Here is a 24892-nt window from a genome sequence, read left to right on the forward strand (position 1 = left end):
AGCTTAGCTAACCGGTAGACTAACCCCACAGTCGTTAGTGCCAGCAGGAACCCCCTACCACAACCTGAAGAACCGACATAACTTGGCAGGGCTACTGAGTTAGTGTGCATAAACGTTCCTCTACCAAAACACACTTTAGGACGTACATAGATAGTCCTTGGTTCTGTATCAGCTGTATCAGCATGTCTGTTCGTCTTGTCCTATCTTCAACTTTATCACAAAACCGATTGAAACTGAATAAATCAAAACCTATTGTACAGAAAAAAATGAAAAAAGTGACAGAATGACCATGTGTGCAAAACAATGCACTTTAAAGCACAAAACCAGGGAACAGTAGAAATCCAAAGAACAGTTAAATGCTTGCTAGAGTAACAGACAAACTCAGCAGCCACAAAATATTTTTTGCAGTAAAAGGCTGGAGGCCAGTGTTAATATCTTACTCCACAAAGGACTATCACCGGTGAAACCTGAGACTCTCAATAACATCTTCAGATCTCCCCCCCTGCCGTCTAACCAGATATAACCCTACTATTCCAGCTCAATCTCAGCAGACTGGAGAGACGACTCGCAGCATCTCTCTGCTTCACAGCGTTTATTTCAAGCTGTTTAATAAACACAAATATGTGGTTGATGGTTATGATAAATTATTACAGCTCCTGCCCCAACACATTAGAATAAAAATAAAATCAACCCACTGAAGCTGTCTCCATAGTTTCTGAGAATACTAGAGCACGAGACACAGCAGCTAGCCATCAAACAGGCTAACAGGCTAGCAAACTAACTTCACGTGACCACAACAGAAACACAGAATGACATAAATGTCACAAAACTTTGATTCGAGTCAAGTACATTGTATCACTGGAAATTGTCAGATTTCATGGTAAGAAAAAGACAGGATATTAAACTGTTAATAGATGAAAATAAATAACAAGTTAGCTTCTTACAAAATGAAAGAAAAACTGAATGAATTTTGAAAAACTCTGTCAATCCCTTACAACCCTGTTACACAAGCATTTCTTTGAAGCTATCGTATTGGTTACACTGACACACCCTCCGCCTACAGCACCCCCCTGTGGGCAGTGAGGGGTTGTTGGTGTCGGGCATGTTGAGTTGGTTGTATGAATGAATGAGCCGTGCTCCAGAGATATGCCTATTTGATGGCTTTAATGTTTGGACTGTAATTGTGGCCATATTCCCGCCTTTTGTGCGGTGGTCATCAATGATTCCTGTATACAAGGCAATTTACTTGCGAGCCAATTAGTCTCAATGTAACGCTTGATAATAAATAAACAAAGCCCTCGTCAAGCTGGGTCGGTACGATGTAGTCAGACCTATTTTTTTGCCAAAAGCAACCTTTATCACAACCTGGTGACAGCATATTCAGACAGTGATGTCTGTGCCCTGATACTATAGCCGTGAGAGTTTGTGTTTTCGAAAATGAAAGGCCTCCCAGGAGGTGGAGCGGAGAGGGCGGAGCTTGAGTGAGAAAGGTAGCGTTTGGGGACACGGTGGAGGAGGCACTGATGGGCGGGGAGGGGGATGATGGTTGCATGTTGAATTAAAGTGTCATTCCAGCGAAAATTGAACCAAGGCACTTTTTCGGTATGAAGACCCATAAAATAAGCCCTCCAGACACTTATTTTCATTGATAATCGAGTATAGAGCTCGATTAGGTTCCATGTTATTGGCTAGGGGCACAGCGAACGCTTCCAAATCTGCATTTTTTAACCAGTAATATTGGTCCAAATAGCACTAAACCTCTGCAGTAGCATGAGTAGGGTCCCTACACATAGAACGAAGCATCAACAACCTAGTTAACCTAGCGGGAGTTCATTAAAAAAGATTTTAATGTTTTACAAGCTGGGCCTTACCGGTAGGTCCATGTTTCCAGGAAGTCCACACAAGTCGATTACTACATACCGTCAATATTAAAATAGAGGCACCAAGATTTTTTAAACAGCCAAGTATCAAGAGCGGAGATTGTTAAAGGAGACATATTATGGTGTTTTCACAACAAGTAAAAATAGTATATGAGCTCCAGAAAACATGTTTTTGAAGCTGTTTGCTGGAAATAGCTATTAGGAAAAAAGATCTCGCCTACAGCTAATCCCCTCGGTTTCAGTCCCTTCAGAATGCGCTGTTTCTGTAGCTTTAATGCAAATGAGCTGCTGCCCATTGACCAATGAGCTGTCAGAGTGAACCACAGCATGGAGGAGAAGTGATTGTTGCCGTGTGCGGACTCCTGGAGCTCTTTATCTATATAATATAATATAATGCAATATAATATGATAATAATATTATTTAATATATAGGTATTTATATAATAATAATATCACAGCCAAAAGCTATGATCCCCTCGGATGATATTATGAATCATAAAGACTGCGTCTGACGTCTCTGGTACTTCCACAACAAGTAAAGACTTGTAGTGGGGGTTATCTCCACCATGGATGTGAAGAATTGGAGGAAAGGAACTTTGGCTTTAACTCTCTGAATTCCATATTGAACAGCGACATGGAAGAGAAAGGGATTTTACTCCCGGAGCCAAGCTGCCGGACTGCCGCCAAAGCTTCGGTTCAGCTCCCGGAGTACAGTTCAGCTCCCGGAGTACAGTTCAGCTCCCGGAGTACAGTTCAGCTCACGGAGTAAGCCCGTCAGAGCTGCCGGTGGGTGTACCGAAGCTTCGGCGACAGTCCTGAGCTGCCGGACTGCCGCCAAGCTCCCCCCGCCGGACTGCTGTTCAGCTTCGGCGGCAGTTCAGCTCCCGGAGTACACCCGCCGGAGCTCCGGGAATACAATCCCTTTCTCCTCCATGTCTCCTCCTCGGGCGGCCGCCGAAGCTCCGGCGGGGGGAGCTTGGCGGCAGTCCGGCAGCTGAGCTCCGGGAGTACAATCCCTTTCTCCTCCATGTCTCTACTTTAGAATAGCTTAAACAACATTTTAGCTCTGATTGGAGGGGGTTGGGGAAGTGGGAGGTCAATATTAAAATGTGCCCCCTTCTTACGTAGGAGGGGGCGCCGAAACTGACTCGCTCGTTTGGTAACTGTAGGCAGATTACTTTCAGAAATGCATATCTCACTCCAAAAATCATGTGCAGACTTTTTTCACAGTTTGTATGCGTGTGGGAGCACCAGAGACCCAAAACAACACCCCAAATCCCAGGAAAAGTGTTGTTTTCATAATATGTCCACTTTAAGTTAAATTTGTCGGTGCCTTTATTATATTATTCACAGTGGGTAAGGGCTGCGCTTTTAAAGAACTCCACTGGAACACAGTTTTAAATGTCTCCATTGTCAGTCCCCGAAACCTCTGTTCTGTGGACGCAAGGCAAAACCGCAGCAAATCCCCTTTGTTTCTGTGACCCTCAGAGTGGACGGGCCGGAAGTAGCTCTACTGGTATTCCTGGTTTGGTTCCGGTCCTTTGGGAACAGCTCCAGATGTCGGCGATCAGGAACGTGGGTGTCAGTCTTCTGACATTAGTTACGCTCAAAAACTAATCCCAGCTGACTGATAATCCCACAGACCGTGCTGTCCCCCCTCTCTCTCTCTCTTTCTCTCTCTCTGTCTCTCTCTCTGTCTCTCTCTCCCTTCATCTCCCTTTATACACCCTGCGCTCCCTCTCTCCCCCCTCCCTCCCCTCTATCTCCCCCTCAACCCATTTATCTCCCCCTCTATCCCTGCTCTGCCTCTATTTCCTGCTCTCCCTCGATTTCCTGCTCTCCCTCTATCTCCCCCCTCTCCCCCTCTCCCCCCTTCACCCCCTCTATCTCCCTCTACAGTGGGATGAATAGTTCATGAGGTGGACAGTCGGTCCCCGCACGGCCATGGCATTCATAACGGCCGCTCCGCCTCAACGCCGTGCTTACGCACGCTTCGCACACTCCTCCGGATGGGCGTCAGAATGTCGCCCACCTGTGACATTTTGGGTTTTGCACCGGCTTGCACAGTTTACGCATGCCGACTATGAATTCGTTTTTACCCCTCTCTAACCCTTCAGTGTCCACCCTACCCACACCCCTCTCCCCGCTCCATCTCTCTCTCTCACCCCTCTCCCCCTCTGTCCCTCTCTCTCACCCCCTCCCCCCCTCCCATCCCTCTCTCTCACCCCCTCTCCATCCCTCTCTCTCACCCCCTCCCCCCCTCCCATCCCTCTCTCTCACCCCCTCCCCCCCCTTCATCCCTCTCTCTCCCCCCCTCTACCTCGTCCGTCCAGCCCCTGCTCTGGCTGTGTTGGTGTGTTTCTGTGTGTGTGGACAGCAGGGCGCCGGGATAAGTCATCTGATCGTTGGCCTCGTGCGCAGTCCTGCCCCTGCACCAATCATTTACCACCACCATGCATTGTTGTTGTTTATCGTTGTTGTCGTCCTGTGCATGAAAGAGCCGTGTCCCCCCTGCTCTGATCATGCATGGGTAGCTAGGTCTGAATGGGGTCTCTCAGGCATGAAACACAGAGCTGTTCACACAGGAGCAACCCATGGAGCCGGACACACAGGACAGAGCCGCCGTGCAGCGAGGCCTGTGAAACAGACAGATTGGCAGATGGAGAGAGCGATAGACAACTACATGCAGGGTTAATATGATGAATGCGTTGATATGATGACAGGGTGAGGGGTATTTGTTATCAACAGCTTTATGGATGATTGTCCTCCTAATTCACCGCGGATTTGACCGTTTTATTTTTCGTCTTCATTCTTTTTCATTTCATGAGAGATTTACATTACCAGCCTTCTCCAGTGGAAGCATGAGCATGAGTATTATTGCAGGACACACACGTCGACAAAGGAAGGACAAATGAGAAGGGATGGAAGGAAGCGTGGTGTTAATTTAACAAGTCTTAATTACAAGGGCAAATGTAATCAGTTCCTATCTTCTACTTGATGAAACAAGGCCCTTGCAGACAGTGTCCCAGCCCTTATCAAAGTCCTGCTTACAAGGCAGGAAGCAACGCAGGTCCAGGTATCCCTCCAGCACGTGTCCCTGGAGCAGTAGGCTGGTCGACGCCCCTTCCTGTTGAGTATGAGAAGCGACCCAGTGTCCAGAGCAGATCCACAGTGATTCTAACACTCACAGCAGGCATTCTGTGGCACACACTGGGAAATGAACATTGACCCTTTGACATCAGAGATATTCCTACCAAGCAGAATATCGTAACAGCTGGACAGTTCAAAAACAGGTGGATTAATGTAGATTGATGCCACAATTGCGACAGCATAAAACCTGGAGTTTGCATGGAATACATGCTCTACTCAGAATCCTATATTGTCTAACCCTAAATCTTACACATATAGAAGCGCTCAAAGCTGACCTCCAACTTGCATTCCCCTGGGAAGCATTCAAGGATATATGAAGGCCATGCCCCGAAGCCAGCTGGGCAGAAGCATCATGGGACCCCTATACATTAAGCTGTACATTACGAGAACACCACTATTGACAAGCTGATCCCACTCCCAACTCCCTCTTTACATTTCCTATATAGAACGGATGAAATGTGTGCATATGTTCAAAAGGAAGGATCCAAAAGGCCAATCAGATGGATATGTTGATGAAATGGCAGGACTGATTCTAAAGATGTGTCCGCCAGTTGTAGTTGTAATGCTGAGCCTCTGCCCAGTGGTATTACTTTAAGTGCCTCTCCCGCTGGGAGGATGGGCTTACACCAGATGTGACGAGAGAGAAAGTCCCTCCATGCACAGTCTCCCGTACAGCTGCTTTACAACAGAGCATGAAACTAAACAAAAAAGCATATGAAAAACCAAATTATAGTGTTACCCAATAGAGGTGGTGGTCTTGGGTAATACAACCATGATGCCAAAGATATGGTCTTATTTCTAGATCTGATGGGATTTTCCAGTCATTCCCTGCTGCCTACTGGAGTCTAAGGCTTGTAGGCCCATGTCGAAAGATTCCCTGATGTCTCTGAAACAGTTTGAGGAAATCTAAGAGGGAGTCTTTGTGGGACATTCCTTTTCAAATGTTCTACTCAACCCCATAGAGACAATGGCAAGGCTATTCTTACGTGGAAGCTGTCCATTTGTTGAAGGCATCCTTGATGGACTGAAGGAGACGTGGGACATTATGGAGAAATCCAGTGTGAAATGGCGTTTTGGATACCAAAACGCTATAAACTTGGAACGATGATGGCATGTGTTATGGTAAAAACTAAATCGCTATTTTAAACCACTTAAAAGGCTAGAAGTAGCCCGACACTTCTTTGGTAGTATAATAAGGTCTTAATATATAAAACGAGGCATTGATAACTTTGTAAGTATACAGATTGTTTATTAAAAAATGCATTTTATACACACAATAACATCAGTAGTTCACCCATCGATGCCATCTTGTTCTTAAGACTCAATAAGTAGATTGACGAACACAGAGATTGTGACATCCGTCAACAACACGCAAGCTCTGTAGAATGCGTCTATATGCGCTTTTTTGCTCCAAAACGAACATTTCAACTCGTTATCATTCCAAACATATCCCGAATCCATTTTGCACCGGATTTCTCCTTTATGGCTGAAGATTATAGTAATAGGAGATATTATTTGGGTTTCAAACATGCTTCATTCCATCTCTTCTCCAAATAAAAGAGGTGGTCATTTAATCATACATCAATGTAAAAAAAACGGCCAAATAAATGAACCAAATGAAGAACTGCGGCTACAGAGGAACTTGGCCTGCTTGAGGTGAACAGAGTAGGGTAGGGTAGCATCACCTGTAGGGTGAACTGTTTCGAGACTAACCCACTGGTTCTAACAGGGGGTCGAGGCTCTCTACAGAGTTCTTACCCAGCGTTTGAACTTTAGACCTAAACTGAATAATCAATCAATAAAATGTAACAATGAGGAGAGTAGGGGTTACTATCACGACACAGTGATAAGAACTGAGGAGGGGGCTAATATGATGAGATGGTTATGATGATGAGGGTGAGGGTGAGCCAGCCCCCTCCCTCTGGATGTCGTGCCCCCGGCCCCGGGCCTGGCCGCCATCTGCTCTCCCTCTCTTGGGACCTCATATCACACATGTCCCTCCTCCTCCTCACGCCACGCTCCTCAGAGGTTTGGTTGTCTCTCTGACACGGTGTGCTTCATAGCATACCTTAGCTTAGCACGGGTAGAGATTAGCACAGCAGAGCCTACTATTGAGGGGCTTGGCTCATAGCATTGTGCTTCATTGCGAAGCAAAGCATAGTATTACAGAGCCTTGCCTAGCAAAGTGGGCGTGAGTGCGGAGTTGGCAGCTCTTCTCCTGAAGCTCTCTAGCGGATCGCCTTTCTACAGTTGTGTGGCGGCTTGGAAGCGACTCACAGGAACACAGCATATCTGTCTAAATCCTCTAAGAGTCTGGTCTGTGCTGTTCCGGTCCGGTCTGGTCTTGTTAGATCTGGTCTGTGGTAACGGTCTGGTCTTTAGATCTGGTATTTGCGGGTCTTTGTTTTGTTATATCTGGTCTGATGTCTGATCTGGTAGTCTAGTATAGTCTTGTTAGAACTGGTCTGATATGGTCATGGCTTTGTTAGAACTGGTCTGATATGGTCATGGCTTTGTTAGATCTGGTCTGATCTGGTCATGGTTTTGTTAGATTTGGTCTGATCTGGTCATGGTTTTGTTAGATGTGGTCTGATCTGGTCGTGGTTTTGTCTGATCTGGTCTGGTCATGGTTTTGTTAGATCTGGTCTGATCTGGTCTTGGTTTTGTCTGATCTGGTCTGGTCATGGTTTTGTTAGATCTGGTCTGATCTGGTCTTGGTTTTGTCTGATCTGGTCTGGTCATGGTTTTGTTAGATCTGGTCTGTGCTGGTTAGAACTTGTTGTTTTTGTTGGCTCTTCATGTACGAGGAGGATTAGTATCAGAATCAATAAAGGTTGATTGCGTCCTGGGTGATATGATTGATTGATCTTGGAGGTGGGGGGGCGGGGACCCTGATGACCTCGCTCCAGTCCTCCGGTCCGTCCGTGTGTAGCCCCTATTGTTCGATAACCGAGGGACAGGGTGATACCAGAAGCCAGGGCGTCACCAGGGCTCCAGCATCCCCCCCCCCCTGTCACATGGGGGGTGAGACACCTGTGCTCTACTTTGGAAGCTTTTCCAACATTGAAGGCGCACGAGAAGGCCGACACACACAATGTCTGTGTGTCCTGAATATTACACCGCTTGGCAGACGCCTCCACACTTAAGCCCCCGCATTAAATCAAAAGTTATTTTTAAACTACAGCTTGGCACCTCTGAGAAGTAAAATGTTTCACCCCTAGTTCATTTCCATACTGTGGGAGAATATGAATTGATGAATGGAGCCATTCAATTCCTGTGTGTTTCTATGTGTGCCTCTCTCTCTCTCTCTCTCTCTCTCTCTCTCTCTCTCTCTCTCTCTCTCTCTCTCTCTCTCTCTCTCTCTCTCTCTCTCTCTCTCTCTCTGTCCTATCTCTCTCTCATTCTGTCATCTCGTCTGTGTGTGTGTGTGTGTGTGTGTGTGTGTGTGTGTGTGTGTGTGTGTGTGTGTGTGTGTGTGTGTGTGTGTGTGTGTGTGTGTGTCTTCCACACCTATCGCAGCAAGAAATTATTATGGGTTCCTCGCCACACCCCAGAGAGCCATGTATTACAGATACACACCACACATACACAAATAGACACACACACACACACACACACACACACACACACACACACACACACACACACACACACACACACACACACACACACACACACACACACACACACACACACACACACACACACACCTATTACAAGCATTATAATACACACAACAAACATTGTGTTACACACTAAATGCACAAAAAATTCATGCATTATTATGCACACAACAAACACATATGAAAGAAACAACATTAACGCAACATACGCCCATTTTTATACACAAATGATGTGTGTTATGTCATGTGTATCATAACGTGAAGATGTCCTTAAAACACATTGTACTGATAGATCCCGATCAGTAGATTGATTGATTTATCCTTGGGGCATGACAGAGTAAGTGATGAGCTCCATCTATTGGCTGTTGGATCTATACTCAGCAAATTACTCGTCTAAACATCCCTCAGGTTTCGTCCACATTAGTCCATCATCATGATAGATTTGAGCTGTGGTGGACGCAGCCTGTCTGATCCATCGCATGGGAATCAAACCAGTCTATTGACATTCAACACTCTCCTAGAGGCAAATGTAACCGCTGCATATCAATGTATTGATTGGTTAACGTGTCAAATAACTAGACAACAACATATTAGATTAGTTCCACGATTATCCAAGATATATTACGATGTGTGGTGAGGTGTGGTTAGTTTATATTCTAACATGGGGGACCTTTTGTGAGGGGATTATGTGTGCTAGCCAGGCCTCAGTCCTGGAAGGTGTCAGGCCTGGACCATAATGAGTGTCGATGATGGTAGGTCTCATCAGGCCCCTTATCAGGCCTTAGTCCTGAAAGGCTCTACGAGGTCTGGGTGTCAGGTCTGGGCTCTAGGCGGTCTGGGCTCTAGGCGGTCTGGGCTCTAGACGGTCTGGGCTCTAGGCGGTCTGGGCTCTAGGCGGTCTGGGCTCTAGGCGGTCTGGGCTCTAGACGGTCTGGGCTCTAGGCGGTCTGGGCTCTAGGCGGTCTGGGCTCTAGGCGGTCTGGGCTCTAGGCGGTCTGGGCTCTAGACGGTCTGGGCTCTGGGCGGTCTGGGCTCTGGGCGGTCTGGGCTCTAGGCGGTCTGGGCTCTGGGCGGTCTGGGCTCTAGGCGGTCTGGGCTCTAGGCAGTCTGGGCTCTGGGCGGTCTGGGCTCTGGGCGGTCTGGGCTCTGGGCGGTCTGGGCTCTGGGCGGTCTGGGCTCTAGGCGGTCTGGGCTCTAGGCGGTCTGGGCTCTGGGCGGTCTGGGTGACTGAGCTCCAACAGGGTGAGGTCTCTGGTCTCAGTCTGCTCCAGAGGGTTAACCAGGCCAGGCTGCATGTATTGTTATCACAACAGCTTGCTACCGTAGTTGCCTGGACTACAAGGATCATAAAAATAGGGGCTAATTCAGTAATAATGTTACCATTTCAAACAGGGTCACTGGCAGTGGATCTTTTCCATGCTACAAACACACATCAAAATACATGAGAACATGACAGGAACACGTTTACACTATGAATAAATGATTGACAGAACAGCTGACGGCTGGACTAGCGAGGGCAGAGAGGAGCAAGCAGGAAACCAAAATGACCAACCGCAATATGAACTCTTCGACATGGATGACCAGAATGAATACATGTGGCACGGTTCACCAACGTGTTGACCTCCGACCCCGTACCGCCGTCAGATCTAAACAAAAGGGTTTGAGGTCCAGCCGTAACACGGTTCATTCATCCTTTTAAACTGGAACTGGGAAAGCTGATGCCTCAGGTCACCTGGGCTCCACATCAACATGCGTTAAGAGTGCTTGGTCCCCGATGCGGTTACCCCTAACCCCCCTTCACTCGGTTGCCACAGGACGTCTGAGAGCAGCTGACCTCGGATCAACGCGGTGGTTCAGTGTTTGTGTGCGATGGATGGATGTTACAGTTTGACCCTCCTGTGTTTTCTGCAGACAGTGTCTACAGGCGATGCCTTTCCAATGGAAGCTGGGCAGTGAAGGGGAACTACTCCATGTGCAAGGCCATCCTCTACCAAGAGGTACGTTCCGCCCCCTATTCTGTGTGTGTGTGTGTGTGTGTGTGTGTGTGTGTGTGTGTGTGTGTGTGTGTGTGTGTGTGTGTGTGTGTGTGTGTGTGTGTGTGTGGATTTTCTGCTGCGTCTATGTGTGCATTTGTGTTTAATTGTGTTTGTGCATTTGTTCTACCACGTCTAATGAGATATTACATCAACAATTCTTTAAAGAGAAAACGTACTTAGTGGGAAACAAGAGACCAAAGAACTTATGCTAATCAAAGAGCAACTACAAACAGAGTGCTAGCAGAACACACGCTAGCCGAACACATGCTGGCGGTAATTAGCCGTGTGTTGTATAATTCATAGTAAATTGCCTTTGATTTCAAGCCTTTGTTGGCGCAGGTCCTCTCACTAGCTCTCCTGACGGCGCCATTCGGAAAAAAAAACACATCAGTGAAAGTCTTCGACCACCGGGGAACCGTTTGCTAGAGCGTATGTTTGTATGGTTAGATCTCGCAAGGACCCCCAGGAGGCTGACAGTCCTTTAGACCAGGATCCCAGTAGGCTGACAGTCCTTTAGACCAGGACCGCAGTAGGCTGACAGTCCTTTAGACCAGGACCGCAGTAGGCTGACAGTCCTTTAGACCAGGACTCCAGTAGGCTGACAGTCCTTTAGACCAGGACCCCAGTAGGCTGACAGTCCTTTAGACCAGGACCGCAGTAGGCTGACAGTCCTTTAGACCAGGACTCCAGTAGGCTGACAGTCCTTTAGACCAGGACCGCAGTAGGCTGACAGTCCTTTAGACCAGGACCGCAGTAGGCTGACAGTCCTTTAGACCAGGACCGCAGTAGGCTGACAGTCCTTTAGACCAGGACTCCAGTAGGCTGACAGTCCTTTAGACCAGGACCGCAGTAGGCTGACAGTCCTTTAGACCAGGACCCCAGTAGGCTGACAGTCCTTTAGACCAGGACCTCAGTAGGCTGACAGTCCTTTAGACCAGGACCGCAGTAGGCTGACAGTCCTTTAGACCAGGACCACAGTAGGCTGACAGTCCTTTAGACCAGGACCGCAGTAGGCTGACAGTCCTTTAGACCAGGACCCCAGTAGGCTGACAGTCCTTTAGACCAGGACCTCAGTAGGCTGACAGTCCTTTAGACCAGGACCGCAGTAGGCTGACAGTCCTTTAGACCAGGACCGCAGTAGGCTGACAGTCCTTTAGACCAGGACTCCAGTAGGCTGACAGTCCTTTAGACCAGGACCGCAGTAGGCTGACAGTCCTTTAGACCAGGACCTCAGTAGGCTGACAGTCCTTTAGACCAGGACCTCAGTAGGCTGACAGTCCTTTAGACCAGGACTCCAGTAGGCTGACAGTCCTTTAGACCAGGACCCCAGTAGGCTGACAGTCCTTTAGACCAGGACCTCAGTAGGCTGACAGTCCTTTAGACCAGGACCGCAGTAGGCTGACAGTCCTTTAGACCAGGACCGCAGTAGGCTGACAGTCCTTTAGACCAGGACCGCAGTAGGCTGACAGTCCTTTAGACCAGGACCTCAGTAGGCCGCCTGGACTTGCGTCAGCTCCGACAGACCATGTTTATCGGTCCACTGGTTGAAATCGATTTGACATTTCCATTTTTTGTTGGAGCAGAGGGGGGGTTGAGCAGCGAGGGCAGGCGGGCGGACCCCCGCACTCCAACGTATGGAACGGAGCGTCCTCGTCCCTGAGACCTCCGCTCTTCAGACCACGAGGGTCGCTTGACATTCTGCTCTGCTCCCGCTCAGCGTGTGTCATGAACACAGCAGACATGCATCACACAATAGTGTGGACCACACCAAGCCGTGTGCCAACCAGTTCGGGGAACTAGAAGTACAACTAACTAAAACAACAATTAACTAGACCTAGGACTTTATCCTCTGTAACCCTGATTCAAGGCTTCCACAAATCATGTGTTCAAATTCCTGGCCTTACATTTGGACAGAAAAACGACGCCTACCTAGGAACAAATATCTGTTCCACTGGTGACTTCAGAACTGCTTGATAAAACCTCAGAGCGAAGGCAGGAAGGGCTTTCAGAGTCATAGAGCCCATTGACTTATACAGCAGCGAAATCAAAGAGTCATTAAGCCCATTGACTTATACCAAAGCAAAATCATAGAGTCATTAAGCCCACTGACTTATACCAAAGCAAAATCATAGAGTCATTAAGCCCACTGACTTATACCAAAGTGAAATCATAGAGTCATTAAGCCCACTGACTTATACCAAAGTGAAATCATAGAGTCATTAAGCCCACTGACTTATACAGCAGCGAAATCATAGTCATACAACCCACTGACTCATATAGCAGTGAAATCTACGGTCCACTCTGCAAACATTGATTATGAGGGAACACAAATTGAATGCCTGCATATTGAGTTTGGTAAAAAAAAAAAAGTATTACACCTTCAAAGGAAAACCCCAAACAATGCCTGCCGAGCAGAACTAGGTCAATACCCCACCCCCATTTAAAGTAGAAAATAAGCAATTCAATTTGACAGCCTTTTAAAATTGACTGACTCCCCCAAACCCTCCGTCCCCTTGAGAAGAGCCCCAGAAACGAACCCAGAAACAAGTCGACGGCAGAGGCTTGACCTCAGGCCACGTTCACTAACCAGCCCGAAGAGCCCCCGGTTAGCACATGCAGCCCGCAACCTCATTATCACCAAGAGAAAAAAACGTTTCACATTGGAAAGACCCCACAAAAACACATCCAAACATGACCCTAAACCTCAAGGACACAGAGGCAGAGGAGCCCGGCACTGACTCCGCCCTCAGGAGGAGCCCGGCTCTGACTCCGCCCTCAGGAGGAGCCCGGCTCTGACTCCGCCCTCAGGAGGAGCCCCAGCTCTGACTCCGCCCTCAGGAGGAGCCCGGCTCTGACTCCGCCCTCAGGAGGAGCCGGGCTCTGACTCCGCCCTCAGGAGGAGCCCGGCTCTGACTCCGCCCTCAGGAAGAGCCCGGCTCTGACTCCGCCCTCAGGAGGAGCCCGGCTCTGACTCCACCCTCAGGAGGAGCCCGGCTCTGACTCCGCCCTCAGGAGGAGCCCGGCTCTGACTCCGCCCTCAGGAGGAACCCATCTCCTCGTCTGACTCCACCCTCAGGAGGAACCCATCTCCTCGTCTGACTCCACCCTCAGGAGGAGCCCATCTCCTTGTCTGACTCCACCCTCAGGAGGAACCCATCTCCTCGTCTGACTCCACCCTCAGGAGGAGCCCCAGCTCTGACTCCGCCCTCAGGAGGAGCCCGGCTCTGACTCCACCCTCAGGAGGAGCCCATCTCCTCGTCTGACTCCACCCTCAGGAGGAGCCATCTCCTCGTCTGACTCCACCCTCAGGAGGAGCCCATCTCCTTGTCTGACTCCACCCTCAGGAGGAACCCATCTCCTCGTCTGACTCCACCCTCAGGAGGAGCCATCTCCTCGTCTGACTCCACCCTGCACTGGACTAATTTATTTGACAGTTATACGTTCTTTCCTTCATTTACCCAACAATACCCACAATTGGAAACACAAACATAGCAGGGAAAACATGAAGCATGTCCTGGGGGAAGAAGGAAAAAATAATCTCTCTTGTCATAGCCTCAGGGACAAGCTGGGAAGCACTTTATAATAACCAGGAAAACACATCATAACGACCATTATCTTATGGACTATCATAATTTTCATAGTGCATTGCTGTTGGATAACTGTATCATAACTGTTGTTATTGTACTACGATAACAATATTGATAGTAAGAGTCTTGTCTCTTTTACCATTAATTATAACATTGTGTTATTTATGTCGGTAGCGTTTTGCATTGGCCTATTAAGCAAATTATAGCAATGCCTTTTCAAGCTAATTGAGCTCTTACTTTTAGTTAAATTGAACTTGAGATACAGATATTGGGAGAGATGGAGAGAGAGACATAATTCATGTAGAGAGAGATGAGATGGAGAGAGAGACATCATTGATGTAGAGAGAGATGAGATGGAGAGAGAGAGACATCATTGATGTAGAGAGAGATGAGATCGAGAGAGAGATGTAGAGCGATTTTGTCATTTAGATGATCTTATTTAATTTTTACTGTTATTATTTTGGATATCATTTAGGATTTTTGTGTATTGGCGATGTAAAATGTGTGTTTTCCAAGCCAATAAACCCTTTGAATCTAGAAAAAGAATACATGCAAAGATGGAGTGAGAGAGAGAAATGGAAAGAGAGACAGAATGGACGGAGAGAGTGTGGTGATGGAGAGATGGAGAAGCGAGATGCAGAGGGGGGTGACAGTGGGAGATGGTGATGTGAAGGAGAGAGAGATGGTCGTACGAGATGCAGGGAGACGTGATGGCAAGAGACGGAGAAGTGATGGATTAAGGATCAGAAATAGGACATGACTGACTTAGCTCTACTGCACAGCTCACCGATTAGCCTTTAGAAGCAGCGCAGATGTCAGTCTCGCTCGCTGCCAGTGTGGATGAAGCTCCTCTTTGCGCTCCCACCGAACAGTTGGGAATAAAATATTCAACAACACACACCGGACCCCAGTCTGAGATACATAACAGGCTCTTTATTATTCATGGCAATTCAGGGTTTTGCCGGACATGCCCATCTGTTTTAGGTGGAAAACACGATGAATATGTTAAATGAATAATTTATTAAATTTCCAATATACTAGATGTCACTATCCTTCGTCTACGTAGAAGTGATCGGGTCTAAACCTCCATCTTCTAATTATTAGATATTTTTTCATTCAATGTTTTCTCTTAAAGATTAATGAAAAACATTTCCAACTGATAAAAACAGCCACTAGCTTGGTGAAATGGACAGACACTCAGCAGTAGGATGTCTGTCCCGAGGGAGAGGCACCACGAGAGGAGACCTGTTCCTCTATTCATGCCTCGTCCAAAGGGCTTGGGTTCTAAACCGCAGCATGTTGTGGTCCAGTCCGGCGGGGGACCAATAGCTGTCTGCAGGTTCATTCAGATAGCAAAGCGGACATTTCGCCGCAATGTTGACTGTGGAGTTTGTTTAGAGAGAGAGGGATGAGGCCCCAGGCTGTTTTCTCAGGAGAAGAAAGAGAGGTTTATTGTCGTGAGACTGAAAATAGGCTCTTATTGTGGAAATCCGTTTCCTACACACGTTACACGCACGCCACCACCGCGGGCTAGCGCTGGATTTATATCATAACAATCCACACTTATTATGTTTAAAGAGCTTGAATAGCAGAAGAGTACAACAGGAACGAAGCAGGAACAATGTGAAGCCAAGGATCTGTATTTCAGATAACCCCAAACTCTTAAATACAACACAAATACACACATTGGGAAAAGAAACAAAAACCCACACATGAAAATATGAAAATACACAACATGGGTTGACAGGCTACCGGAAAGTTGATAGTTCAATCCGGCTCCTCCTAGCTGTCGAGTGTCGAGGTGACCCAGAGCAAGACACACTAACGACCTGGCTGTTGCCCTGCATGGCTGCTTTGAGTGGCCACTGGTTAGAGGAGCATTCTATATATGCAGTTCATTTACGTTACAAAACATGTCCATCAAGTTCCACTTCTTTGTAACCGCAATAGTACAGAAAATGGCCTCCAGTCTAAAACCAGGATAAACTTGTTTAAACCAAACTACACACCACAACCTTCAACCTAAACCAAGCATAAACCAGTTTGTGCCAAACAACACAACACAACCTCAAGGCATGAACTCAGTATAAACCCCTTCAACTAAAAACCACAGCTGCAGGGAGCCTTTGAGTCCAAATTAAAAGCGCCTGAGTGCAATAGATAATGACGTGACATTATGAACCAGTTTGACGTTAATGTCAGTGCAGAGAAGCACAGCACGCATTAAACACACCCTGCCTCCAGGGCCCCTGCATCACGCTGTGACCAAACCTGTAGCAGACTGGTCACAAACCAGAAGCAAGCTAGCACCAAACCAGGACCAAGCTGCTACCAATCCAGTGCCAAACCAGGGCCAAGCTGGTTCAAAACGCAGGACCAAGCTGGTTCCAAACCAGGACAAGCTGCTACCAAACCAGGACCAAGCTGCTACCAAACCAGGACCAAGCCGCTACCAAATCAGAACCAAGCTGCTACCAAACCACCCCAATCTGGTGCCGAACAAGGACCATGGTGGGAACAAACTGGTGCCCTAACCAGCACCAAACTGGTACCAAACCAGGACCAAACTGGTACCAAACTGGTACCAAACCAACAACAAACTGGTACCAAACGAGGACCAAACTGCTACCAAACCACGGCCAAGCTCGTTCCAAACTGGTATCAAACCACTAGGGCCAAACTGCTACCAAACCAGGACCAGCTGCTTCCAAACCAGGACCAAGGTGGTAACAAACTGGTACGAAACCAGGACCAAATTGGTACGAAACCAGGGCCAAGCTGGTTCCAAACTGGTATCAAACCACAACCAAACTGATAACAAACCTGGAAAAAACTGGTATCACACCAGGACCAAGCTGGTACCAAACCAGGGCTAAACTGGTACCAAACTGGTACCAAACCAGGACCAAGCTGGTTCCAAACCAGGACCAAGGTGGTAACAAACTGGTACCAATCCAGGACCAAACAAACACCAAACTGGTACCAACCACCACCAAACTGGTACCAAACCAGGACCAAGCTGGTTACAAACCAGGAGCAAGTTTGTAACAAACCAGGACCAAACTAGTAAATAAACAGCACTGTGTCCTCCTCTTCATCACTCCTCATCCTCTTCATCTGTAGGCGTGTGGTTGGGTGGTGGTGCAGTAGGTGTGTGGGGGGGGTGAGATCAGAGCAGTCCATCTTTGATCTGGCCGTAGACACCCACAGGTTACATAAATCCACTTAGAGCTGAGATTACAACGGCACAGGAGGATCCAATCGCCATGGCGATCACAGTCTCTTCCTCAGCTCCCCACGGGCGCGCCCGCACACCAGCGTGTAATACCTTCACTGCACTCCTGCGCCCAAAAGGCCACGTGTGCGTGTGTGTGACGTGTGTGTGGGTTTGTGTGTGTGCATGTTTCTTATTGTCCTCGTCATCTCTGGCAAATTACACAGCACCAAAAATAGAAGAGGATTTAGAATCTCCTGAAATCTTTTAAGCTCTCTGTTATCATGGATGTGTTGTACGTTAATCAGAGTTACACAGCGACCTCACATTTTCTCTCATCCTCTACGCCTTCCACTCCTCATCTCCTATCTTCTCTTTCTTCTCTCACTCCCATTCCTCCTCCTCCTTTCCCCTCTCTCCTTCTCGCCTCCTCTTCTTAAACTCTGCTCCTCTCCTACTCTCTTCTCCTCCACTCCTCTTCTTCTCCTCCTCTCTCCTCTCTACTCCTCCTCTCACCTCTCTCTCTCTTTCCTCTCTACTCCTCTTCTCCTCTCCTCCTCTCTCTTCCTCTCCTCTCTCCTCCTCTCTGCTCTACTCCTCCTCTCCTGTCCTCCTCTCCACTCTACTCCTCCTCTCCTCTCTCATCTCTACTCCTCTCCTCTCTCCTCTCTACTCTTACTCTCCTCTCTCCTCCTCTGCTCCTCTCCCCTCTCCCCACTCCTCTCTCCTCTCTACTCTCTACTCATCCTCGCCTCTCCTCTATCCTCCCTGCTCCTCTCTCCTATTTCCTCCTCTCCTCTCTCTTCTGTCCTCCTCCTCTAGAAGAGAAGTAAGATGCACTACCAGATTGCGGTGATCATCAACTTCCTGGGTCACTGCGTCTCCCTGGTGGCTCTGCTGACGGCATTCTGCCTCTTCCTCTGTCTCAGGTAGGCACTGGTCAGCGGTCAGTGGTCACTGGTCCTGCTAGGGAAGAATAAGCTGTGGTGAAGTGATGCTATAATCATATGACTTATATGAATAAAATGAATATGAATAACATGATGATGATACATTGAATATAATATAAGCAAAACGACTGCTACTATTACTACTACTACTAGTACTACTACTACTAATAATAATAATACTATGTCAATACTAATATTGACATAGTAAATAATATAAATAGGCATAATGATAATAATATTGACATAAATAATAGTAATAAATCTAATGCTGTGTGACAGAGGCTGCGTCTGCATTCTCCAGATCAAAGCTCTTTGCGTTGTGATTCAAAAGACGTTTGGTCACGGAATCAAACCTTCGCCTATCTCCCTCTCACAGAGCCAGAGGCTTTAGAAACCCACAAACCCTTCTCTCCCCCTTCCTTCTCTCTCCCTGTCCCTCTCATTCCTCTCCTTTTTCTCTCCCTTTCTCTCCCTAGTCCTCTCCTTTTCTCTCCCTGACTCGCCCTCCTGCTGTCCATTCCTCCCCTTAATCCATCCCTTCCTCACCCCCCCTCCCTTTCTTCTTCCTTCCCCCTTCTTCCTCCCCATTCGCCTCCCCCTCCCCACCCCCCTCTGCTCTTGGAAAGCATCCACCATCAACCTAGGCTAGGGGGAGAGGTGAGAGAGGGGAGACAGGGGAGAGGCAGAGTGTTAGCACTTTAAACAACAGGGCTAGCTGTTAGCATAGCCCCAGGGGGCTAGCTGTTAGCATACCCCCGGGGCGCAAGCCGCTGCTAAAAGCGTCAAATGCAACAGAGCTGTTCACTGACCTCTGAGGAAACCGCTTATGAAGGAGTCATGTCAGGGAAGGGCGGGGGGGGGGGGGGGGGGGGTAGATAAGGGGAGGTGGAGAGAGTCAACAGGAGGAGAGGAGAGGAGAGGAGGAGGGACGGGAGGGGAGGAAGAGAGGATGAGGGTGATGAATAACTCTCTACATAAGTGTGTCATAACTCATCCTATGAACACACATGGGCATGAGGACACGGTTTGAACAGTAGCAGCGGTTCATGGAGGGCAGGACAGCCTATCCTGAGATCTCCCTGAGCGGGATGCCCTCGCCCTTACCCAGTGATGCCAGTAACTGGCTCGGACCACTTTTTTCACTAACGAGTAATCGAATGCTTTACTATTTCCAAACCAGTAATCAGATTCAAGTTACTCATTAAAGGCACTGACTGTGCGTCACTATTTTATTATTTTTTTTACCGGATCACCGATTGGCGTTGAGAGCGATGGAGTGTTTGTGTGTGTGTGTGTGTGTGTGTGTGTGTGTGTGTGTGTGTGTGTGTGTGTGTGTGTGTGTGTGTGTGTGTGTGTGTGTGTGGAGCTGCGTCCGGTGATCGCCCCTTAAAATGCACGGTGATATTTTGTCTACGCATTAAAAGTTGGCAGAAGAGGTTGAAAGCCGTGTGTCAGTGTGTGCACCCAGGGCCGTAGCACCAAATTCTGGGCCCTGTATACAAGAGGTATTGACGGGCCCCCCGAATTCCCCAAACAATCCCCCTTTGCAGAATTGTTGACAGGGGGGAAGGGGGGGGGGGGTGGAAGACTAGTTGTTGACCGGGTTGGAAGACCAGTTGTTGAACGGGGGGGGGGAACTAATAAAGTAACTTGTAATCTAACTTAGTTACTTTTAAAATCAAGTAATCAGTAAAGTAACTAAGTTACTATTTTAAGGAGTAACTAGTAATCAGTAATCAGATTACTTTTTCAAGGTAACTGTGGCAATACTGCCCTTACCTGCCCCCTGTGAGCGGGAGCTGGGTTCACCTTTTAGATACAGCCTGTGCTAAATGGAAGGGTACAGAGTCACAGCCCAGGAGTCAGGGGAGGGGTAGTGCTGCCCTTTCTCTGGGTTCAGGGAGTGGACCAATCAAGGCTGAACCAGAAGCTGAAAGCGTCTCCGTCTGGGTTCTGGAACAGAGCCAAGTCCTGCTTATTAACTCTGAATGGATAAACATACATTAGGAATCGCTCTGTGATAAGTGAAACCACTCACCCATCATAGAGAGAGATAGGGGGGAATGTGTTGTGCGTGCGTGCGTGCGTGCGTGCGTGCGTGCGTGCGTGCGCGCGTGCGCGCGTGCCTGCCTGCATGCATGTGCGTGAGTGTGTATGTGTGCGTGTGTATGTGTTTGTGCACGTTGCAGATCCATCGGGCTTCTCCTTAATTAATTAGTGCTTGGGGTCTCTGGCGCCTTCCCAGAGGAAGTGAGATCACTCGGCGCAATAAAACACCGGCTTCCAGGCTAACCGTGAAGCTGGTGCTACCCGGTAAGAGTGCAGTGGTTGCTTACAGGCTTACCCGGTAGCATGCTCGACGTGATGCTGACGGGCTAACCTTTTAGCAGGTGCTAACAGGCTAACCATGTAGCAGCAGAGTGACATACGCATTCTTAATATGGCTGTCGGGAGGGGGGGGGGGGGGGGGGAGAGAAATCACCTCCCTCCTGGTTGGCAGAGCCAGGGGGGGGGCAAGGTTAGCTTGTTGTTGGGCCGCGCGTGGCTACAAGCATCTATTTAGACCGCAAGCTTTCGTCTGGATTTTAATTGTCCCTGTCAGCTATTTTAATGTAACTGTTGGACAACAGCAGCAGAAATAGACGGATTATGTTGCCTGGTTACGTCAGGTTGTGTTAGAGGGAGCAATCACATGGTGTTTCAACCCTGATTTCACCCTGATGGATGGGATTTGATAGTTTTATTAATAGCTCATCAGTGTCACTTCGCATTCTGCTGTTAACTATTTGTCTCGCATGCAGGCACGTACACACACTCTCTCTCTCACACACACTCTCTTTCCCTCACACACACTCTCTCTTACAGTCTCTCTCTCCTTCACACACACTCTCTCTCCCTCACACACACTCTCTCTCCCTCACACACCTCTCTCTCCCTCACATACTCTTTCTCCCTCACACACTCTCTCTCTCACACACACTCTCTCTCCCACACACTCTCTCCCTTACAAACTCTCTCTCTCCCTCAAACACTCTCTCTCCCTCACACACGCTCTCTCTCCCTCACACATACTCTCTCTCCCTCACTCTCTCTCCCTCACACACACTCTCTCTCCCTCACACACACTCTCTCTCCCTCACACAAGCTCTCTCTCTCGCTCACACATACTCTCTCTCCCTCCCTCTCTCTCCCTCACACACACTCTCTCTCCCTCACACACACTCTCTCTCACACACAGTGCCCAGTTTTTTAGTTTGGCATGACTTTCTGTGTGTTTCAAACAAATCTAGATTCTGGTTTGTTTGTAAAGCTGTGTTCAAATACTGGAAGTCTGGTATGTTTGTGGTATCTCTCCCCCTCAGAGGAGTTACCTGGTGTGTTCTCAGGGCTCCGGGCCTCACAGCCTATCATGTTCCCCTCCGCACGGGGTGCCAGTGTTGGAGTTGGCCTGCGGTGTCTCCTGTGTCTTTCCCAGTGTGTCTCTACCATCCCACCCGTTTAACGGCCCATTGTAGTGGACACAATCCCTGTACTAGCTCACATGATTTTTACCAAGAAATAATTGAGCTTTCCTCTGAAATGCTAGCTGTCTTTCTATTTGGTTTGCAGCATGATACATTCCCTTCAAAAAAAATCTTAACGCAAATATGATATCAATAATAACATTTGAAATGATTGTATTCATACAAATGATCATATTCTAATAAATAAATGACACCAATAGGGGCGCCCCAGTGGTAACCGGGTAGAGCGCGTACCATTAAGGCCCAGTACTCACCACAGCGACCCATGTTCGATTCCTACCCGTGGTCCTTTGCTGCATGTCCTCCCCTCTCTATCCCATACCTTCCTTTCTATCTCACTATACAATAAAAATTATTAAATCTTAAAAATAAATAAAGAATGACTGAATGAAGATTTTTTGGCAATTGGACCTTTTACGATTTATTTACGTTTAGCTGAAGCTGAAATCTAACATCTTTGCTGTGTTGTGAAACAGGTGGAACTCACAGACATGCTGGCCCCCAGAGGCCTCGGGGCCGCTCCATTGGGAGATGTCTGTTTAAATGGCGTGGTTTAGTGGTGAACCTGTACACAATGCGTCCCAAACGGGTCTCTAACGGCCCTCCGCCCTGCAGGAGCATCCGCTGCCTGAGGAACATCATCCACTGGAACCTGATCGCTGCCTTCATCCTGCGCAATGCCACCTGGTTCATCGTCCAACTCAGCATGAGCCCCGAGGTCCACGAGAGCAACGTGGTGAGAGGGGCTTCATACATACAGTGTTCCTCATGGTGGCAGTTAGCGTGTTGGCAGGGCAGTGTTGTGACACCCTGGCAAGAGGAACACACAGAACAGCGTGGACGCAGATGTGGGCGATTCAAAACTCCTTGGTAGAGAGCCCCTGTGGCCTTCTGGGCCGTTTCATCGGTTAAGATGTACTCGTCAAGACACTGACCTCTTACGAAGGCTTCATGTTCGAATAAACGGTCATCCTTTATTCAAGGTTGAAATCTGCTTCTGGTCGTCGTCTGACATTTTGCAACGTCTTCCCTTTCTGGGCAGGGCAGCGCTACTGTCTCCAGCCCTAACCCCAGCGTGGTTTAATGTTCATGCCTGGTTAGCAACGGGCATCACAAGGAAGGAGCACAGCATGGGTGTGTGCGGTACCATAGGAATAATACAATTAATGGTAAAGCGGCCGCCCTATTTTTAAAAGCCCTTTTCTGTGTGAGCGGTCCCTTGTAGCTTATCAACCCCTCATCGACTAGCGCAACCATACGCCGCAGACACAAGAGGCTAGGCACCACATGAGCAGATGCTCATGGGGGTTCATCACATGTCCAGAGAAGGGCTTTCAACCAGGACGTAAGTCAGCCCTTTAGCACAAATGCAAGCCATCCCAATATTCTTTTCCCTCATGAGGTTACATCCAATACAAAGTGAATGGTAGACACCCGACTCGTGACGTTGCCTCAGCCAGTGCGTCCGCATTTGTGAGTGCTAGCATCTTAGTGTGCTAGCATGATAGTTTGATAGCAGGTTGGGGAGTTGACCTGTCGTTGGGATGGCGTCTTGATGTGTTGACTTTGTGTGTGTTAGCATGTCAGTCTGCTGGTGTTTTAATGTCAACATGTAACATGGTAGCGTTCTACGTGGGCTCTTGCTGGCGTAAACAAGAAATGTATGAACACTTGAATCTCTGCCACATTTGGCACGTTAACCTTTGCTGTGAATACTGTGTCAATCCAATAATTGTATAGTCCAACCCTACAGACATAATAGATTAATCAAAGATTTCACCAACATTAATTGGCTTGTAAGGCAAGCAGGAGAATATATCGTGACAATCATTAAATACACTTTCTTTCTCTCGATGACATTAGTAGCATAGAGTGTACGTATACTCTTAACCTTCCCCTAAATATACCGCCCCCCCCCCTTGACATCTATGAAAGCTTAATGAATGGCTCTAAATTAATTATAATACGATCCAAGCGCTCCAAGGCACTTCATGATTTGAACGGCCTTCCACCTATTAATGGCTATAAGACGGATTACTGATTGAACACTGATGATCATCAGGGGGCTGAACGGCGTTCTGAGTGGTGAGGGTGTGAAGAGCACTGACGGTCATGGAGGGGTGTCCTGAGGGTACGAAGCTCACTCATTGGATGTCTTTGCAGGTGTGGTGCCGTCTGGTTACAGCCTCCTTCAACTATTTCCACTCCACTAACTTCTTCTGGATGTTTGGCGAGGGATGCTACCTGCATACCGCCATCGTGTTGACCTACTCTACAGACCGCCTGCGCAAATGGATGTTCATCTGCATTGGCTGGTGTAAGTAACATGACCCTTGCCTTACGGCAAATTGCTACATGTTGTGGTTCTCTGTAAGCACATCTTATTAGTTAGTTGGTTATATGCTCCTTATAACGGCTAGCCGTTGGGAGTTGCTGGACCGGCCCAATTGCCGATCCAGCAGCTGTCGAAGACAGACAGGATGTCTGTCTTCGACATCACGACATCAGTCAACCTGATGTCAGGGTTAGGTACCTTGTCAAGGACACCTCGACACTCAGCTAGGAGAAGCCGGGGATCGAACCAGCAACCTTCAGGTTACCAGCCAACCCACTCTACCTCCTGAGCTACTGCCGGACCAGTGCTTATGCACGTTCACAGTGTAGGGCTCTCAAGTCTCACGCATTCGGCGTGAGACACACTCAATTCAACCCATGCACACGCTCACACGCCACACTTCGTATTTCTCACACAGAGAAATGACCAGGATAGTGCAGTGGAACAGGTAGGAATCAAATGGGTATCCCGTACATAGGGTAACCAGACGTCCTCGTCCAGACATGCCCACTTTTTGAAACACTTTAAAAACATGTGTGGCGGAATTTCATAATCATCCAGGATTTTATTAAAGCCTCATAGGCCTACATGTT

General features: G+C 48.1%; 1 protein-coding gene across 3 annotated transcripts in view; it reads left to right on the plus strand.

Moving 5' to 3' along the window:
• Positions 1–24892, plus strand: part of LOC115531262 (corticotropin-releasing factor receptor 1) — a 54904-nt gene that overhangs the window by 16624 nt on the left and 13388 nt on the right. For all 3 annotated transcript variants that reach the window (XR_003973858.1, XM_030340407.1, XM_030340408.1), the window contains exons 5-8: positions 10565–10650; positions 18313–18419; positions 22580–22700; positions 24128–24281. Coding sequence is in view for 2 of the 3 variants with exons in the window: in XM_030340407.1 (XP_030196267.1) it covers positions 10565–10650; positions 18313–18419; positions 22580–22700; positions 24128–24281 (468 nt within the window). In the remaining variant the exon portion in view is untranslated. The remainder of the gene's footprint in view (positions 1–10564; positions 10651–18312; positions 18420–22579; positions 22701–24127; positions 24282–24892) is intronic.

The sequence above is a fragment of the Gadus morhua genome, chromosome 18, assembly GCF_902167405.1.
Source record: "Gadus morhua chromosome 18, gadMor3.0, whole genome shotgun sequence".
Classification (NCBI taxonomy): domain Eukaryota; kingdom Metazoa; phylum Chordata; class Actinopteri; order Gadiformes; family Gadidae; genus Gadus; species Gadus morhua.